General features: G+C 39.9%; 1 protein-coding gene across 2 annotated transcripts in view; it reads left to right on the top strand.

Annotated features, from left to right (window-relative positions):
- LOC126262237 (DDB1- and CUL4-associated factor 1) overlaps positions 1-15,492 on the top strand; it is a 220,578-nt gene that overhangs the window by 38,943 nt on the left and 166,143 nt on the right. For both annotated transcript variants that reach the window (XM_049958721.1, XM_049958712.1), the window contains exons 4-5: positions 1,970-2,110; positions 8,231-8,358. In XM_049958721.1, coding sequence (XP_049814678.1) covers positions 1,970-2,110; positions 8,231-8,358 — 269 coding nt within the window. The remainder of the gene's footprint in view (positions 1-1,969; positions 2,111-8,230; positions 8,359-15,492) is intronic.

The raw sequence follows: 15,492 nt of genomic DNA, 5'->3' as shown, positions 1-15,492 counted from the left end.
TCCAACGGAGAGGAGCGCACTTCGTTACAGGATCATTTAGTAATTGCGAAAGCATTATGGGGATGATAGATAAACTCCAGTGGAAGACTTTGCAGGAGAGACACTCAGTAGCTTCACCGAGGAGTCAAGCAGTATATTGCTCCCTCCTACGTATATCTCGCGAAGAGACTGTGAGGATAAAATCAGAGAGATTAGAGCCCACACAGAGGCATACCAACAATCTTTCTTTCCACAAACAATACGAGACTGGAATAGAACGGAGAACCCATAGAGGTACTCAAAGTACACCCCGCCACACACCGTCAGGTGGCTTGCGGAGTATGGATGTAGATGTAATGTACTCAGTTTTACGGTGATCCATAATATAGCATGAACTCTGAACCTAGGTTCAGCTTGGCATTATTCACATCAACAAATCAGTGCCAGAACCAATTGCGGAATGAAACCCTGACATTTGTGGTCTGCCACTTGGCCCTAAGCCACATAGTAAATTTGTACTGGACAACAAAGACTCACATGGGACCAAATTTCTGGTAATCCCTTATGCAACTGCTTGATTGTAGCAATATGCATAATTGTTTCTGGGTATCTACATAGCTGCGGAATGAGGATTTGGCCAGTTGTTTGGTAGCAGTGGGCAGTACTGCATGCTATGGAGCCCATGTGGGAACTGATGAGACTCTGTAGTCTGCACTTGCATAGAGTTCACAAATGGGTGCTGATGATAAGAAACTTGTCATTTCTTTATGTTGGTCTACTGGTTATTTATAGTAATGTGCCTAATTACTCATTCTGTGTGCTCAACAAAAGTAATGTTAATTGAGTGCACATTAAAAAATGCACAATCCATATGTATATTGATGGATGATTACTTATTTGAATAAAAGGTTTGTTTGTGTGGCAATTCTCTGCAGCAAGCATAGAAATAATAGTTTTGTAAATAAAACCACCTTTTCCTGCTGCCACTTTATTTATCCCAGATGCGTTTCGCCTTTTTCTTGTTTTAAGGCATCATCAGTTGGATCTAAAATGATACAGTTTTGTTATTTTTAGATTATCAAACAGTTCACATTGTGATTTTTTATGTAAAAAAGTAATTACTTACAATTTGCTGATCTGCGTGTTTCCTCTTATCTGGTCTGGAGGTCGCACTACCACTTTATTACTGACATATAAGCACAACTTTGCATTCTGACCTGGTGGCATCTAAGATAAATAAATTAAGTGGCAGCAGGAAAAGGTGGTTCTTTTTACAAAACAAGTAACTCATTATAATGATTGTAACGATGTAGGAACCAAGTCAGATCAACTTTTATCTTAGTAGTAAAATTATAGACACTGTAAGATGGGGAACTGAGTAATAGTGGACGTCCTGAAAGAACGTTTTAAGTTAGAAGAAGCGCCAGAATGAGTCAAAATAAACAAACATGCCAAAAATGTAGTATATACCATCTAATAACAAAATAGCAAGAAATAAATGCTGATTAGAAAAAACCAGATATTACAAATTTTAAGAGAAACACTGTGTCCACATGCTTCCATAATGCATTTAAAGGTGCAGAATGGGGCAGGTGGGACCATGTTTCCCAGTTTCTGGGAAATAGGAGGAAAAAATGGAAAATGAAGGAAAATGCCCATTTGTTTTCAGAAACATTTAACATTCAGAATAAATGTCTCATTCTCAGTGACATATGCATTAGTATTAATTGAAAATATGAACTCTATGGAGTAGGTGCCAACAACCAAGCTAGGTGGTTTGGTGTAAGTTGATTACAATGATCTCTAAGTTTGGTAGAAAGTATCTGGACACTGAATACCTATTCAGGAGAAATCCCAGCCTGAACTTAAAGTGCCTTTCATTTGGTTTAGCTTCCAGTTGTTAGTCTTTAATTAGAAATAATATCAAAGTTGTTATAGCAACTGTTGTGTCATCTATCCCAGTGATTTATTTATTAATGAACTTTTTCAGTTGGTGAATGACTATTTACGTGATAATTATTACCCACGAATGCCAAACTCATCGAAAGATTCAAGGAAACTCAATATTGCAGCATGCCGGCTAATGTTGGACATTATGCCTGGCCTGGACACTGCTGTTGTATTTCAGCTGGTAAGAATGAACAAATGGCTTGAGCAGTTATTATTGCATGGAATTTAGTATTACTTTCTTCATGTCTGCTTCTCATATAGCATTCTCTCTTTTTTTTTTAATTTATGTACTTGTTACTTTTTTCTTATTAAACTTTCCTCTGACATTTGGGTTATGTTATTAACCTTACACTTTTAGAACTTTTTATCCTTATTAAATTGCAATCCTCCCTGCTGAGTTATTCAATTGTGAAAATAAGGAAAAACCATCTGAGGTAGGAACAGGGCTATATGGAGGGACTCAGACTAGTGCAGCTAAATAGTCATGCCTGACAGATACAACACATCGTTGTCATCAGGAGAAGAACCAACTGCTGGATTATAATATTGAATAGTGCCTCTGTGACTCGAAGCAGACATATTTCCCCCCCCCCCTCCCTTTTTTTTTTAGTGTGTCACATTTTCAACACTTCCTGTGCAGTTAAGGCATTAATGATCGCGTTTTTTCTGAACATAGAATGTAATGCACCTACTGTTGTTCAAACATTGTGTGGGGATGGACTATGTAGGCTACAAGATTTTGTGGTCACCATTACTCTATTATCTGTTTGACTGAACCATGTTGCTGTACCTTGAGGCAGCGGACTCCATTCTCAAAGATGTGAAGTCAGTGCCATCTGGAAATCTCACAACACCATTCACTACGTAATAAATTCACATGCTGCTTCTTTATCGTGCATGTATTTTACCTCTGTTATTACATTTCATGTTGGATATTACTATAGCAAAGCTTTAACAAAGCTCACAATACATATACACCTTTGTCATTTAGCTCTGTCTTCCATTATCTTGCATGGTGAGGTTACGTGATGTGCAGCTAATGTCCAAGGAGGGACGGCATTTCATTGAATAACTGTCTTGATGAGCAGGTGTCTCCAATTGCAGGAACCCAGATGCCCATAGCTCCTGCCTTGCAGATAAGCTGTGTCCACTTTCACTCTCATGACAGGCACAAAAGAAACTAAATTTACCACACAATATGTGGCTCAAAACAATCACTTATTTACTAAAGTAATGTGAATGCTTACTCAAGGTCGTGACCGTTCTTCTTCGATTGGAGAGACAGCCACATCACTTTTTTTCAAAGTGATACGTTACTCCTCAAACTACGCCTTCTGCATTGCCTTAGGTCAATACATAAGTTAATGCATAGATTAATGAGGTAGAAGAGGCACTGTATTCTTCGCGTCGAGATGTACACGGCCCCATACTCTCCCTTCTTTTCACGATAAATGCCACTGCAAACTGTGAAAATATCATGTAAACCATCTTTATTTCCAAGGGCTATTGAGTTATGTTTAAGAAATACATATAGTGACATTGAAAAATCTGTGGCAGTGTCAATACCTTAGCAGTAAAAGACTATTCTCGGTGTGCACCATCAATTCTTAAAACCTTGTGTTGCTATTCTGAACCACTCATGAAATTTTTAAGGTTTGAAGCTAAGCAGGTTACTTTGTAGTTGTATATGATTGCTGCTTAAGATCTAACATATGCAATATACTGCTCAACATTGGATCTGACTCTTACAGTGGTGTGCATATCAGAAGATTGGTGGTGGAACAATGCATAGTGGCAAGAAGTAGTGTACCACGTGACACTCCAGCCAATAGCGTTATTTTACAACTTATGTCCATATGTGCACACTGGAGTGCTCATAGAACATTTACCACTGATTTTTATGTTAATTTATGTATAGTAAAAGATACTTAGCCCAGTTAATGTTCATTATGGGCATAATGCAAACACCACATGTATTATGTTAACATGTGTTAGCTTACTGAGCATATAAGTTGCGCTAGGGAGAGTCGGAGGCACAAACTGTACACTACTGTGGTGCTTAGCCGAGGGTTGCCAGTTACCGGAGTAGACAATTGCTGGGTGGTATGGGACAGGGATAGAGACAGAGAATACACTGGCACCACCACAGAGTATTTTTTGTCCTAATCTCTCTCTGCAAAACACATCACACAACTCTATCCTGTGCAAGCTTCTTCATCTCCCAGTATGTACTGCAGCCTACATCCTTCTGAATCTACTTAGTGTATTCATCTCTTGGTCTCCCTCTACGATTTTTACCCTCCACACTGCCCTCCAATACTAGATTGGTGATCCCTTGATGCCTCAGAACATGTCCTATCAACCGATCCCTTCTTCTAGTCAAGTTGTGCCACAAACTCCTCTTCTCCCCAATCCTATTCAATACCTCCTCATTGGTTATGTGATCTACCTATCTGATGGTCAACAATCTTCTGTAGCACCACATTTTGAAAGCTTCTATTCTCTTCATGTCCAAACTATTTATCATCCATGTTTCACTTTCATACATGGCTACACTCCATACATATACTTTCAGAAACGACTTCCTGACACTTAAATCTATACTCAATATTAACAAATTCCTCTTCTTCAGAAACGCTTTCCTTGCCATTGCCAGTCTACATTTTATATCCTCTCTACTTCGACCATCGTCAGTTATTTTGCTCCCCAAATAGCAAAACTCCTTTACTATTTTAAGTGTCTCATTTCCTAATCTATTCCCTCAGTATCGCCTGACTTAATTCGACTGCATTCCATTATCCTCTTTCGCTTTTGTTGATGTTCATCTTATATCCTCCTTTCAAGACACTGTCAATTCCGTTCAACTGCTCTTCCAAGTCCTTTGCTGTCTCTGACAGAATTACAATGTCATCAGCGAACCTTAAAGTTTTTATTTCTTCTCCATGGATTGTAATACCTACTCCAAATTTTTCTTTTGTTTCCTTTATTGCTCAATATACAGATTGAATAACGTCGGGGATAGGCTACAACCCTGTCTCACTCCCTTCCCAACCACTGCTTCCCTTTCGTGCCCCTCGACTCTTATAACTGCCATCTGGTTTCTGTACAAATTGTAAATAGCCTTTCGCTCCCTGTATTTTACCCCTGCCACCTTCAGAATGTCCATCCTGTACCCAATCCTCAACTCATCCAGCTCCCTTCCCTGCTCAGTAGGAGTGAACGTATACCAGGCCCTGATCCGGCCAGTCATGGAATACGCGTGTCCTGTCTGGGGATACGCGGCGAAGCAGCACCTGGACACTCTCCAGAGGCTGCAGAACCGCGCCCTCAGGAGGGCACTGCGTTTACCCCTTGGATTCCCTATTGACGATTTGCATGCCGCTGCGGAAATCCCACTCCTGAGAGAGCGTTTCCAAGACCTGGCAAGGGCCTTCTATGAAGGTACTTCCAGGTCGGGAAACGCCCTCATCCACTCCCTAGGTCGGTATGACATGTCCCGCGATAAACACAATCGCCCCATGACGACCTTTGACGACTAAGTCGAAGAGAAAAATCCCAATACCCATTCCCAAATCCTGCTCCTACCCCAAATACTACAAATATCTCGCCAAACCTCAGGCAAGTACCAGACTCACACAGAACAAACATCACAATCTCACAGACATCCAAAAAGTACAGAAATAATCACACACACAAGCACACAGGGGAGTAAAAGCCGCAAGGCTACAAACTCCCCCTCACACTTCCCCAAAGAGGGGAAAGTAATAGATGTGAGCAGCCTTCAGAATTTGAAAGAGAGTATTCCAGTCAACATTGTCAAAAGCTTTCTCTAAGTCTACAAATGCTAGAAACATAGGTTTGCCTTTTCTTAATCTAGCTTCTAACATAAGTCGTAGGGTCAGTATTGCCTCACGTGTTCCCATATTTCTACGAAATCCAAACTGATCTTCCCTGAGGTCGGCTTCTACTAGTTTTTCCATTCGTCTGTAAAGAATTCGCATTAGTATTTTGCAGCTGTGACTTATTAAACTGATAGTTTGGTAATTTTCACATCTGTCAATGCCTGCTTTCTTTGGGATTGGAATTATTATATTCTTCTTGATTCTGAGGGTATTTCACCTGTCTCATACATTTTGCTCACCAGATGGTAAAGTTTTGTCACGACTGGCTCTCCCAAGGCTGTCAGTAGTTCTAATGGAATATTGTCTATTCCCGGGGCCTTGTTTCGACTTAGGTCTTTCAGTGCTCTATCAAACTCTTCACGCAGTATTATATCTCCCATTTTGTCTTCATCTACATCCTCTTCCCTTTCTATAACATTGCCCTCAAGTACATTTCCCTTGTATAGACCCTCTATATACTCCTTCCACCTTTCTGCCTTCCCTTTTTTGCTTAGAACTGGGTTTCCGTCTGAGCTCTTGATATTCATACAAGTGGTTCTCTTTTCTCCAAAGGTCTCTTCAATTTTCCTGTGGGCAGTATCTATCTTACCCCTTGTGAGATAAGCCTCTACATCCTTACATTTGTCCTCTAGCCATCCCTGCTTAGCCATTTTGCACTTCCTGCCAATCTCATTTTTGAGACGTTTGTATTCCTTTTTGCCTGCTTCATTTACTGCATTTTCATATTTTCTCCTTTCATCAATTAAATTCAATATTTATTCTGTCATCCAAGGATTTCTACTAGCTCTCGTCTTTTTACCTACTTGATCCTCTGCTGCCTTCACTACTTCATCCCTCAAAGCTACCCATTCTTCTTCTACTGTATTTCTTTCCCCCATTCTTGTCAATTGTTCCCTTGTGCTCTCCCTGAAACTTTGTATAACCTTTGGTTTAGTCAGTTTATCCAGGTCCCATCTCCTTAAGTTCCCACCTTTTTGCAGTTTCTTCAGTTTTAATCTACAGTTCATAACCAATAGATTGTGGTCAGAGTCCACATCTGCCCCTGGAAATGTCTTACAATTTAAAACCTGGTTCCCAAATCTCTGTCTGACCATTATATAATCTATGTGAAACCTGTCAGTATCTCCAGGCTTTTTCCATGTATACAACCTTCTTTTATGATTCTTGAACCAAGTGTTAGCTATGATTAAGTTGTGCTCTGTGCAAAATTCTATCAGGCGCCTTCCTCTTTCATTTCTTATCCCCAATCCATATTCACCTACTACGTTTCCTTCTCTTCCTTTTCCTACTGTCGAGTTCCAGTCACCCATGACTATTAAATTTTTGTCTCCCTTCACTATCTGAATAATTTCTTTTATCTCATCATACATTTCTTCAATTTCTTCATCACCTGCAGAGCTAGTTGGCATATAGACTTGTACTACTGTCGTAGGCGTGGGCTTCGTGTCTATCTTCGCCACAATAATGCATTCACTATGTTGTTTGTAGTAGCTTACCCGAACTCCTATTTTTTTATTCATTATTAAACCTACTCCTGCATTACCCCTATTTGATTTTGTATTTATAACCCTGTTTTCACCTGATCAAAAGTCTTGTTCCTCCTGCCACTGAACTTCACTAATTCCCACTATATCTAACTTTAACCTATCCATTTCACTTTTTAAATTTTCTAACCTACGTGCCTGATTAAGGGATCTGAAATTCCACACTCCGATCCGTAGAACACCAGTTTTCTTTCTCCTGATAACATCATCCTCTTGAGTAGTCCCCGCCCGGAGATCCAAATGGGGGACTATTTTACCTCCGGAATATTTTACCCAAGAGGACGCCCTCATCATTTATCCATAGAGTAAAGCTGCATGCCCTCGGGGAAATATTACGGCCGTAGTTTCCCCTTGCTATCAGCCGTTCGCAGTACCAGCACAGAAAGGCCGTATTGGTTAGTGTTACAAGGCCAGATCAGTCAATCATCCACACTGTTGCCCCTGCAACTACTGAAAAGGCTGCTGCCCGTCTTCAGGAACCATATGTTTGTCTGGCCTCTAAACAGATACCCCTCCGTTGTGGTTGCACCTACAGTACAACTATCTGCATCGCTGAGCCACACAAGCCTCCCCACCAACGGCAAGGTCTGTGGTTCATGGGGTGGGGGAACAGGTAGTGTAAGAAATTAAGAGACTGTATTTAATAAATGTTACAGTTGAAACAACAGTTGCAACAGGTCTTTGTAAATGTGCGTAAGTCTGTTGTGTAAATGCAAGTCACAAAATTTATTTTATCTCCTTAAGATTCAGTTGCTTTCCTTAGTGACATGTAAATTAGTGGCCTATTTTTGAGTGCAAAACAATGATTAGGATAGCTAAGTTTAAGATAGGTAAGTGTTCCTTCTTTTTTTTCAGCCTGAAATGGAGGCTACAATCCTGAGGCTTTTTACTTGGGCAGAAAAAGCTGTAGAACCATTACAAAGCTATGCTATAGGTTTACTTGCCTCATCAATGGAAGTACAGGATATTGCAGCAAACTTCAGGTATGTAGAAATTTTCTTTGGGTGTATTGAAAAATTAATTTATTATGAGTTTCATTTAACTAATTGTGTTGAACTTCCTGCTTCCATTGCAAGGAAAAATAAATTATTTGATTTTGTGGGAGCGAGCTCCTGATACTCTAGGTCAGTGGACATATTTACATAGTATTTGTGTCATTAGATGGTGTTGTATGTAAGGTGAGTTGAGAACTATTTCAAACATTAACAGAACACACAAATAGGTAGTGTAGTCTCTAAAGTAAAAGAATCTAGTGCAGCAGTGCTTAAATACCAGTAACACGTAAAAAAGAAACAGAGTATGGCAGTCATAAACTGTGCCGCCATTACCACATATTTACAGTACCAGTTGTCAGAGTTTCCATTTGGCCAGAAAGGGGTGCAAGGAGCAGTCCACAGTGAAATAGAAATGACTAGCACCTCTTAGTATCAGTAAGTTTAATGTAAGGTGGGTTTTTGCCGGGGGTGTGCATGCACATAGTTCAACTACAAATAATTCACTAAAGTGCCATAGGACTGTATAACAGATGTCTATCAATGCACTTCAATGTTTTCATTGGAATAAAAATTCTGTATCCAGCGATATAGCACAAAAGATATTTTTACTCTGCAAAGGGTACTGCATAGTATTTGGAACATTTTTAATGTTAGTTCACAGCAAGTGACAGGTGTGCAAGGGAGGACAACATATTATTATTACAATTACTGATTTTTGCTCCTGAGGATTCAACCTTGCACAGAATGTGTATTGGTGGCATTGTGACTTATGAATACAAATTTGCAATTGAAATTGACTACAAAGGCTTCCAGGCAGCACACACAATGAACACCACTATTTTTCTGCAGTCTTGCATTTCTATATTACTTGTTTGTATGTGAGGAAACTTATTGTTCCTGTGATGCAATAAATTGTCTAATACTAATGAAAATTCCTGGAGAGAACAATACATAAAACCAATTAAAGGCAGCCACTCACCTTTAGCAGACTGATGTGTGGCACATAGACACACGTAACAGAATACAGCATTAACTAGCTTTTGAGCTGTGGTGGTTCTTCTGGCAGAAGGTACACACATTCACATCAATTAGCCCAGGCAATTGTCTAATAGTCAGTGTCACCATGGGCACAGTAGTGTGCGTTTGTGTGTCTGTGGTTCTGTGTGAATGTATGTACTTTCTGCCAGAAGAAGAGCTGGGCTTCAAAACTTAGTTAATACCGTGTTTTGTTATAAGTGAATATGTGCCACACATCAGTGTGCTAAAGGTGAGTGGTTGCCTTTCCTTTGTTTCTCTAATAGTCTCTCACTTAGCAGACACTAGAGAAATTGTGTGTTATGGCATTTAATCCTGAGAAACAGGTTTAAGAGAACTGAAGAAATAATAAAAACCATACTTGTAATACAAAGATGCTTACAGTAATAAAATTTTGCATGACTTAAAATACTCTGTACCATTCTGGAATATAATAACACCTCTGCAAAACTACCGTTGTTGAAATTGACAACATCTTGAACTGCTGCATATATTCGATTTCTGTCTCTCTTTTTTTCTTTCTCTCCATTGCAAACACAATTGTCAGGTGGGAAAAATAACATATGACACTAACTGATATTGTTTTCATTAATAGAATATACTCACTTGATTTATGCGTCTGTGGGAGTCGAGTTGTAATTAAGCTATGCCTGCGTTCTTTGTAACTTTCTCACTTGCCCAATCTTCTGATCACATAATGCTCATAGGTAATTGTTGCAGCTTCAGTTGTTGCTGGAAGGTTGGGGTGTGATTACCAGTCTTGAGGTGTGATGACCAGTTTTGCACAGGACTAAACCAAATGAGGTGTTCCGTGTTGTTGTGTACTTAAAGCATGCTCTGTTATGCAGAATATGTGTATATAAATATACCTTAAAAGTAATTTCTGGTCACATTTCTCAAACTTTATTACCTGCGCGGTCCACCTAAGCTGTGCCGCTTGACCGTTCTCTCGGACCCCTTTGCTTTGTTGCAATGAATGGTGCTGGAAGAGAGCTATAATCTTACCACGCTACTAAAAAGACATAAACAGCTTAGCGGTAATTCTTATTCATTTTACACGACCACAGGGTTTGATGCATGGCTTCAATTACAGTGATAGGTGAACCGATCTCATAACTCATGACAGACTATGTGTCTGACTGTGACGTCGTCGATCAAAAGAAAGTAAGTGACAGCTCTTAAAAAGATATTAAATATGTTTTGGCTTGCGTGCATTCTTGAACACTTCTCTCTTTTCCTGCTGCAACATCCAAAGAACAAGTGCTCTGCTACAAGAGGCGGAGAAGTTTATTCACTATCGTGCTGTGCCATTGTCTGGAGCTGATGTAGGAATGGGAGAAACCAACTTGTCATAACTTATACCAGTGTTTTAGCTCAGAATAGCCGGTCTTTTTCAGTATTTGTTTGATCTTGGTTATAACACACATAATAGGCATACCAATTTGAGACAGCAGCAGTGCTAAAATATTTGGTTTTTACATAAAACTGTTTAAAGTGAACGATGTGTGTTCATAAAATTCCCATTGCTTGGAAATTTTGAACTATTACATAAATTGGGTAACTAACCAACACTATTCTTTTAATACCAGTGCCTACAGTTAAAAGCTACACACGACATAAGAGTCAGTACAGCATTGCAGAGACAATAATGTACCTATTGGTGTGTGACACGCAGGGTTGCCATGTCTAAAAACAGAAAAGCCAGACTCGGTGTTATATTTGGCCGGACTTTTTGCCTTAAAGGGCGAACTATATACTGTAAATAGAAATAGTCAGTTAAGTATTTTCAGTCTTTATTAGTAATCAGTTACAGTTAGTTTTCTTGCAAGACTGACATTAACCATGCTTAACCTAAAAAACAGTCAGTAAATGCCCTTATAATTTGGCAGTCTTCTAAATTTGCTGTCTTCTTCCTAAGATAATCTTATCTCAAAATAAACTAAAAGTTCTGCAGTAAGCTAAATAAACAGTTGTACATACTTCTGACACACAAAGTGAAGATATGTTCAATAACTTTCATTTCAATCAGACTTAAACATCTTTGTTATTGTGCTGATTTGCAATTTATTGCTTTCCTTTGTCGATTGGGCATTCATGAAACAGGATGCCCATTCAGCATTGGCATTATGGCCTGGAATTATAAAGTAATATTCTGTCAGTTTCAGTAATTCTGAATAAAATTATTCGTTATGCAGTTGCATGTCTCAACATGAGTAAGAGCAGCATGAGAGCTTGGCAGGATGAGGCAGTTGGGCATTGGTTGATCAGCACATTCTACTCTGCCTCGCTTGTGAAATTGTGTATTACACTCATTCGGCGTACAGAGACAACATAGGACGCACACATATGAACAGAATTGGTGTACCAACTACCAACCCCCCGCCCCAAAAAAAAAAAAAAAAAAAAAAAAAAAAAAAAAAAAAAAAAGGCAAGCTGGAGCCCCTTCACACCCACACTAGCATGATGACCAACACAAAAGGTCTACTGCCATCTATGCACTATGCATAAGGGTTAGTGTTCACTAAACTGAGGTATCGTGTGGGTACTGCGCTGTTTACGTATGTATGGTTAAGGTTAACCATTTATGTGTGCTCATCTGGATAGATTGGGTTGAGAGTCGAACAAAGGGTAGCGGTTTGAAGTGCAGAGGGAAAAAAGTGCCAAGGCAAGCGCCAAAGGAAAAAAAAACTCTGCGATAGTCAGGTCGGGTAGTAAGAGCAGTAGCGGATGTCTTGCTGACTGTGGTAGGTCATGGGTTAAGTTAGAAGCGGGTATCATGCAATCAGATACCATGTCATGCCAAGTTTCGTCTTAAGGGATCAGTCCTAGACGGTGCTGCAGCACCATGTGCTGCTGTTTGAGTTGAGTTGTGAGAGCCCCTGCTGCGGTGTCAGTGGTGACTTGGCGCAGGTGAGGGTTTAGGTTGTCCATGGGTGTCTGGTGGGCATGTGTCGAAGCCAAGCACTTGGAAATGCGTGATCGCATAACAGCACCACTCCTCGCTTATTGGCTGCGCTGACAGGCTCAATGAGGGCCGTGGCTGAGTCTTCCCCGTGTTGCGGGTGATGTAGCCCATGCCCTTGTGTGTCCTGATCACCTTGGTAGCCCACTTGTCAGAGCAGAGCTGCTCGGAGCCTATGGACTTAGGCGTTTTTGCGGTGCATTATGTCTTCTTCTTCTTCATTGTATCCACTGTGGTGTGTCCTTCTGCTGGATGCTCCATCAGGGGAGCTGCAGCTGGCTTCTTCTCCTCACCTGCGGCGTCCGCACAGATGTCGTACGCCATCTGCGAGTCAATTGCCGCAGCTGGTTGCATGCGTCCTTCGTCTCTGCGGTCAGGATACCTTAAAGGCTGCCCTATCCGTGCCCATGGCGACTTTGAAGGCCGCAATCGTCTCCTCTGCCGCGACCGCCAGCATGGCACGCATCTCCTGCACTTGCGGCACCTGTTGCGCTATCGTCGGTGGTCGGTCCCACGCCCCACTCTCGGTAGTGTGATACTCCGGCTACCTGTGGGCAGTGGGAGCAGTCTTCTTTCCTTCCAGTTTCGTTTTTGTTCGGCGGCGTTTGCGGTGCCGTTTTGTTGCCTCTCAGTATGCACCTTGTCTCCAGCGCTGCCGTCGCTGGCGAAAGCTAGGCAGCCACTTCAGCTCGCCACATGTGGCCCACCACAGCGAGGTTGAGTTGGCGCCTCTTCTCTTCTTCTGTCACAGGTGCGGATGTTGTGCGCGCCAGCACACTTTACGCACCGCACCAAGTTGCGGCAGTATTTAGCCACGTGCCTTTTGGCTTTGTACCTGAAGCACTGTGGCTTAGCGTCCGACCCTAGGAGTAGAGCTTCAGTAGTCATCCTCGGACATTGGTTGTATCACATAATGTTACCATCCCTAGTTAGTGGAAGTATTTTATGAAATGCAGTACCAATAAGTTCAATTCTCCATTTGCTTTTAAAAAATTAAAAATGTGACCAGACACAACAAACATGCATATTGTATAAGGAGAAAATATCTACAGTGTTCCTTGGAAGAGACGGTAAATTTGATTGATAAATCTGTAAGTTCATTGATGTTCTATAAACTTGGGATAATGATGAACTCGTAATTCTGTGGTCACTTCAGGCTGAAAAAATACATAACATCCAAAAGTGATGAAATAGGGAAGTCGTCATCTTGCGAACCTTCACTCTTGCTGTTTCTGCGCCCATATCCATCACTTTTGGAGTCTTTGATGGAGACAATGAGACCGTTTCCTACAGCAGCCTCAACCCCATATTGATTGTGGCTTCCTACTCTTTCGTTTGCATTACAATTTTTCAGTCATTGTTCGAAGACTTCATACATTACTGGAAGTAATAGCAATAAAAAAATTGATGATCGGTCATTTCAGAAATCAGTTATTTTGAGTGGTTTCAACTATTAGACTAAAGTAGAGATGAAAAGAACCAGCACAACCAAAAACCGGTAGTTTCAGCCCATGTTAGAAGACGAAGTGTTGTGTGTGTCCTTTCTTCATTCTCTGAGTTATTCAACTAAAATGTCAGATTTCCTGTGAATGAAAGAGTGTATAGTTCATTTAAGAAGACTAGAAAAATTGTTAAGAATTTCTGAATTCTGGATATCCTGCAAAAAGTAGTGTTCAAAAATTGGTAAGAGCATGGCAACCCAGTCACTTCCTCGCTAATTCCAAGTATAACCATTAGCCTTCAGTTCTAACAATTACAAATATTTTGCAGACAGTTGCTGCTAACAAAAGAAGGGGAAAAAATCTGTTAGTGGGTGGCTTTCACAATAGACAGACAGATATTAAACTTACATCTTATGATTCTGTACTTAAGCCCTTACAGTTGAAATTTTTAACACATTTCATTTTTAAATTTTTAACACATTTCATTTTTGTGGCATTACTTCCACTGGGTAAAGAAAAGAGGGTGAAGTTGCTTTGTTTCACATTTCTGGCCCTGTGATTAGCCCGACTATTTGCTACTAGTTCACAGTACACCCTCACATTATGCATCAAATTAATCCTCACAATGTTAAAAAGTATTTTGGTGTACAGTCTCAGGTAATCAAATTATCTATTCAATAAAACTGTTAATATAGATATTTATCTTCAAAATTGTGAGAACTTCTCTCAGTTAAAGGAAGGATTTGTGCCTGCATTATTAATGGTATTTGTCTGTCTGTGATTTTTATCTGTTGGGATGTTTAAAGTAGTAGTTTTTTTTAGTAACCCTAATATATTAGACCAACTGGAGGAAAACAGGTGCAAGAGTATTAAAACAATCAGTGTTACAATTTTGGATCAAGTGAATTTGAATGTGATTTCAGAAGCCCAAAAATGCATAGAGGTTCTGAGCGATCACTATTTTAATTTTTAAAAGTATTCTCTGATTTGATTTGAAATTATGTTTTTCTATGACTGAATGTGCATATTATGAATGTAGAGCTGCTTTTATGTTGGGTATACTGCATTAAGGTTCTTCATTGTTAAGTGTCAATAATTTTGAGTAATAGTCACTCATGAACTTCCAAACTAAAGATCTGAATACATTCTTTGCCAATGCATAGCATATCACCTGGCATATACAGTCAGTCTTATCATAAACACACACTGTTTCTTATTGTAGATGGATTGGCAAGCAATCTATGAAGTATACCATAGATCTCTTTTATGATATTTGTTTTCAAATTATTGATGATTTATTAAGTGCATTGTTACAGTATTGTCTGAAAGGGTAAGTGTAAGATTAATTTTGTAGTTTTAGATGGGTTACTTTGGTGTGCTGTGGTTACTTGTCACCAAAGAAAGAAAACCATACAGAATTTAAAAAGAAACAGTGAATATTTCTGTGCTAATCTGTCAAGGAGTTATTAAACAGTTGCATTACTCATGACGTTCTTGTAGGCTTTCAGGAGAGAAGTTAAAGTTTCTTAATTTTCTGCATAATTTTCATATGTACTTTAACCACTAGCTTGTGTTGCTTCCTTTGATTGAGGAAAAAGTGTAAGATATATCAGCATTCTAACCTATAGTCAGATTAAAATGACTTGATAGTTTACACTTCATGCACTGGAGCTGGTTTCCTCC

Source organism: Schistocerca nitens, chromosome 1 (assembly GCF_023898315.1).
Source record: "Schistocerca nitens isolate TAMUIC-IGC-003100 chromosome 1, iqSchNite1.1, whole genome shotgun sequence".
Taxonomy (NCBI): Eukaryota; Metazoa; Arthropoda; class Insecta; order Orthoptera; family Acrididae; genus Schistocerca; species Schistocerca nitens.
Note: the sequence above shows the minus strand (reverse complement) of the source record. Positions and strands in the feature narration are given on the sequence as shown.